The 4922-nt window shown below is 46.2% G+C and overlaps 1 protein-coding gene across 2 annotated transcripts in view; it reads right to left on the bottom strand.

The window, feature by feature from the left end:
* Positions 1-702: 702 nt before the first annotated feature.
* Positions 703-4922, bottom strand: part of NEURL1B (neuralized E3 ubiquitin protein ligase 1B) — a 93392-nt gene continuing 89172 nt past the window's right edge. For both annotated transcript variants that reach the window (XM_015423312.1, XM_015423311.1), the window contains 2 exons: positions 3109-3234; positions 703-1355 (listed from right to left, as the gene is read on the bottom strand). In XM_015423312.1, the coding sequence (XP_015278798.1) occupies positions 1111-1355; positions 3109-3234 (371 nt within the window). In that variant the 3' untranslated portion in view covers positions 703-1110. The remainder of the gene's footprint in view (positions 1356-3108; positions 3235-4922) is intronic.

Below are 4922 nucleotides of genomic sequence, written 5' to 3'. Positions count from 1 at the left end.
CACATCCTGGTTTACTCTGATGTTAGACTGAGAGTTCCTCCTCTGCATGTGGAGGCTGACTGCTTCCCATGAATCAAACTCCCATCACAAGATGTGCCTGGCAGCTGTTCAGCACAACAGCTGGAAGTTTCATCTTGTGCCCTGAAGAGGAAGAAAATACCATCTTTTTTGTACTCAGAGCTTTTTGTCTTTTTCTTACACAAGACTGATGACACACTCTGTATACCTTTTCTATCCTCTATTTCACTGTCATCACTGGCCTTGCGAGTGTCTTGATTCTGGCCTTGCAAACTCAATCACCCATGAAAAAAAATGGAGCACTAACCATGAATGAGTGGACCACATTAGGATTTATTCACTTCTCTTCGTTCAGTGGTTTCAAAGTGCAGCCTCAGCTAACTGCCTGGAAGGTTTAGCAAATTAGACCCTGACCTACTTTATTCCTCATACTCCCATCAGTGATCCTAGAATGGAAAAACAATGCCTTTAAAAGAGCAAGCATCCCATCCAATGTCCTCTGACTTCCCCCTGCTCTACTGGGGCAGAGGACATATTGCTCCCTGATCTTTGCAGAAAATATTTGATGAATATAATCTCAACACAAACACCCCCCCACACACACACACATACTTGAAAATGCCTAGGGAACTACTCAGTTTCCTAACAGGCTTCTTGATTACAGCAGAAGAAAAAGGTGCCCAGAATTTAAAACCTGATCAAAGAACTGATTTCTTCAATACCTTTCATGAAGTGGGAAAAGCGTGTATTTTAATAACCACTGCACAAGACAACCCTCCTTTCCTGTCGAAATCAATACAGCACACATATGTACAGCATGCTATCTTAACCCATTAGTGCAGCATCTATGCTTCCCACTCTGCAGCTGTACCTTTGGTCTCTACAAGGATCAGAGTATTTCACAGTTCACTTGATTATCCCTGATTTGTTCCTACTGGTCGAAAACATGGAAATATAGACAAAAGAGCCACTCAGTTAACCACTGACCAGCACAATAACCCATAAAGCAGGGACAGTAAAGGTGTGGTGATTTGCTAACAACATTCTTTCTCCTGCCCCTCACCATTCACATCCCGAGGGATGGGGGGAAGGTTAAGGACGGTAGATTTTAATGATATCTTTGATGACCCGTCGGCAGATTGGGCAACAGGCATTGAGCTGCTTCTTCAGCTTAAGACCGCAGGTGTTGCAGAGGCACATGTGTCCACACGTGTAGATCACCACGTCCACCTCATTGTCAAAGCAAACGGTGCACTCCCCGTTCTTACTGCTTGAGGTCTCCGGAGGTGGGAACACAGGAGACACTGGAGGGCTCAGAGGAGAACTTGGAGCAGTCACTGCAAGTAACAGAGAAGACAGAGGACTTGGTCAGAATAGTTTTGTCATTTGGTTCGCCCATTTCAGGCTGGAAAAAGTCAATAGTTTGTTCCAGGGAGTTAAAGCAGCTTTGTATCAGGGATTGATGTACATGGCGTACAACAGGAGTCCTCAACCCTTCTGAGTCTGTGGGCACATTTGGAATTCTGACATGGCACAGTAGGCACAGAAACAAAATGGCTGCCACAGAGTGGCTGCTGCAGGAGGTTGAGCCAGACACAAAATGACTGCCATAGCTTAACTTCGGCAGCACCGTGTAGATCCTTGTGCTGTGCTAACAGCTGTTGCCAAAGCAACATTTAAAAAAAATCTGTACAGCCAATCAAATCTCCAATAGTCAATCAGAAGCCTTGCTGGGCAAAAGCCCCACCTGGCCCTGCCCACTTCCTAAAAACACTTGGCAGGTGCCAAAAGAGGTGTTAGCAGGCACCATGGTGCCCAGATGTACTATGTTGGGAACCCACAGTGTAGAAACCCACCCCCCAGCTTGCTTCCAGCAAACAGCTTTTTGTCATGTGACAAAATCTTTGGAGAAAATGTTTCACCAAAGGTGACAGTGGGAGAAAAGAAACAAGGGCTTTGCAGCCATAGCAGACTAACTCTTAAGAACATTTTGACTGACTCAAAATTGATTCTGATTATCTCAGGCAGCAGATTTTATTTTGAATGCAAATATTTATTCACATAGAAGATATATATATTGCCATCTCTCCAGGAAAACTGTTCAAGGCATCACACAACATAAAACAAATAAAAACAATTCAAAGCTACAGTATCTCTAACTTACAAAAACCTGCTGATGGTGAAGGACATCTCAGAAAGAGGCATTCATTGAGAGAAAAGGGGGAGTGTCTTTGCTAAAGCGTGCCTACTGAAACTCATGGGCATCATCTAAAAGGGAAGTATGCTTTTCCTTTAGATCTACTCCCTTCCCCACAAACAGTTATGTAAATAATAAATAAAGTTTTTTTGATTAATCAACTTTTAAAAAATCAAGTAACAGCCCTAAAAGCAATGGGCCAGAACCAACCAGATTTTCTGCTGGTGAAAAACGAAAGGGGGTCCCCTTTGACCACTTTAGCTGCATGCACTTACTGGACAAAAATCATTATGGACAAAAATCATGCAGGATAGCAGCTGTAATAAGGAATGGAGATCGATGAGACTGGGCAAAAAAGCCAAATGGATCCAACCCAATATAGATGCACATCATGAGTAGTGAACCCTTTCTATGCTTTTAAAAAACACTGTGTCCAGCCACAATATTTCATGTTTCAACTACACCAATCAACATATACCAATCCCCATCTCCTTCCTTCTCCACAATTAGTTACGATGCAAGGATGTCAGTAGACCAAGGTGAGGCGAGGTGAGACGTGGCAAACTGGAGTTTCTACCCTTTCCTATATATACTGATATACTGTTAAACCGTGCTTCAGTTGTCTCTTCTGGACATTAGAAAAGATTTATAATCGTCTCCTTTAGGACCCTCTGGATTATACCCTATTTGTATTAAAGGAAACACAAATGCCTTAGGAAATGCAGGCTCTCCTCTCACCATGTAAGAGTTATGTTGAGGCTCTGCATAGACTGTGCAAAAAGCACTATCTACATTTAGACAAGGCAAACCTCAGCCTATAAGATCTGGTTTATGTATTAGCACAGTTTGCTGTATATATTCCAGTGGCAACAGGTCAGCCAAGGGAGCCTTACCCAGGGATGACTCAGAAGCAGAGGAGGACCTGTTCACGCTGAAAGCCATGTCTGAATCACTGTCATACTGAGAGCCTCCAGGGGATCCTGAGGGGGAGACAGTTGCAGGGCTGGACTGCACAGTGCCTGAAAAAGCAATACAGGTTTAGTCAGCTTTAGGAGGTGAGGCACAAATTTCACAGGCTTAAGTACAGAATTTTAAGTCACTCTGGAACAACAGAATTCATTAAATCTCTTCAGAAGTCTTTATCAGAAAATTTTGAGTTCCCAAGTTCATACCTTGCCATCAAGTTGCAGCCAGTTATGGCTCATCCAAGTACTAACCGGGGCTGACCCAGTTTTGCTTCTGAGATCTGACTAGATTAGGCTAGCCTGGGCCGAGAGGTCAGGGTTACTTATTAGCATGTCAATTTATTAAAAGAAAAAGAAGCCTGCTTTCAGTCTATTTATATACAATCCTACATTGTTGTGGGCAGGCACATTCCATTCTCACCTAATTCAGGGTTGCATCTGACTGGTAATATTCAACTAGGAGACCCTCCTTTTGTTAAATCAGGCTTTGTACTTAGTCAATACAAGATACTCGCGGGGGGGGGGAGAGCTCCACGCAGAGCAGCAGGAGGAGGAAGCAGCACTGCAGTTCAGCGTCTTAACCACTTGAGCCACCGCAGCTCCTTAACAAGCTCCTACCCTGCCACAAATTCTGTTCAGTTCTTAAGGTGCTCCTGGACTCTTGCTCTTCTCTACTAACACGGCTACCCATCTTCATCTATATCCAATCCAAGTTTCTGTTATTGCGCACTGTAAACATTTCCAAGCACCCTGAAGGGATCAGACTCTCTTTACGCTTTCTTTCAGCTTCCTTTTGTACTAATGGCCTCAATTTCCAGAAATTTCCTCTTCTGAAATTAAATGTAGTCACACGCACATTGGAGGCCACTGAACTCAACAGTGAATGAACTGCCATTCTACTGGAGAACATGTTGTCTGAGGGGCAGAGAGACGGGACCCTAGCCCAGCTGCATGCACTTCCAGAGGCAAAGTGAAAGCAAGGCGCGCACTCGGAGAAAATATAGTCCTGCCGGTTTTAAGTCTCTTTGGTCCCCGTTGGAGGGGTGACTGGGCTCCCTGAGGGGATTGGCCGGGTCCTGGGAGGGGCAGGGGGCCACCTAGGGGCCCATGGGGGTGGTTGACTGGGGGTCAGCAGGGGGGAGCCTTCCCCCCTATTTGGCAGAAAGGGGGCCGCCTAGGGGCCCATGGGGGCGGTTGATTGGGGGGAGTGAGCCTTCCCCCCTAGTTTGGAGGAAAGTGAGTGATTTGTCTGTGTCCCCAGCAAAGAGGCAAAGAACTTGCTTTGCAGCCCGAGTAGTTGTTTCTTTCGATTGTTGTTGTCACTTTTTAAAAAACTCTTTTTTTCCTGGTGGATGTCCCGTTTTGTTTTGTCAGGGTGGTTGTTGTTCTGTTGGTGGCGGTGGTGGTTGCCAAGGGGGGGCCCAAAGCCCCCTAAACTTCCCCGGGATTATTCGCAACTGGGAGCAAAAGTGTCTGGCAAGTTGAAAGGACAGAACTCCAAAGCTTGCAGGAGGCATTAAGAGTGGAAATCCAAAGTCATCAGGTAATGCAGAGGCAGCAGTCGCAGGAGCCGAAAGAAGCCAGCCCGACATGCTGCCCCCCGCGTGGCTTCCAGAGCCAGGGGTGGGGGGACACCGATCTCCCCCCGTCTCCTCCTCCCCAAACTCTGGGAGGGAGGCCCGAGCGGCTTGCAGCCGCTGGGCCTCGCCAATCTCCCCCTCCCCGGTCTCCTCCACCACCAC

This window comes from Gekko japonicus, unplaced genomic scaffold (genome assembly GCF_001447785.1).
Source record: "Gekko japonicus isolate JY-2015 unplaced genomic scaffold, Gekko_japonicus_V1.1 scaffold1329, whole genome shotgun sequence".
NCBI classification, from domain to species: domain Eukaryota; kingdom Metazoa; phylum Chordata; class Lepidosauria; order Squamata; family Gekkonidae; genus Gekko; species Gekko japonicus.
This window is presented reverse-complemented; position numbering and strand designations above follow the sequence as displayed.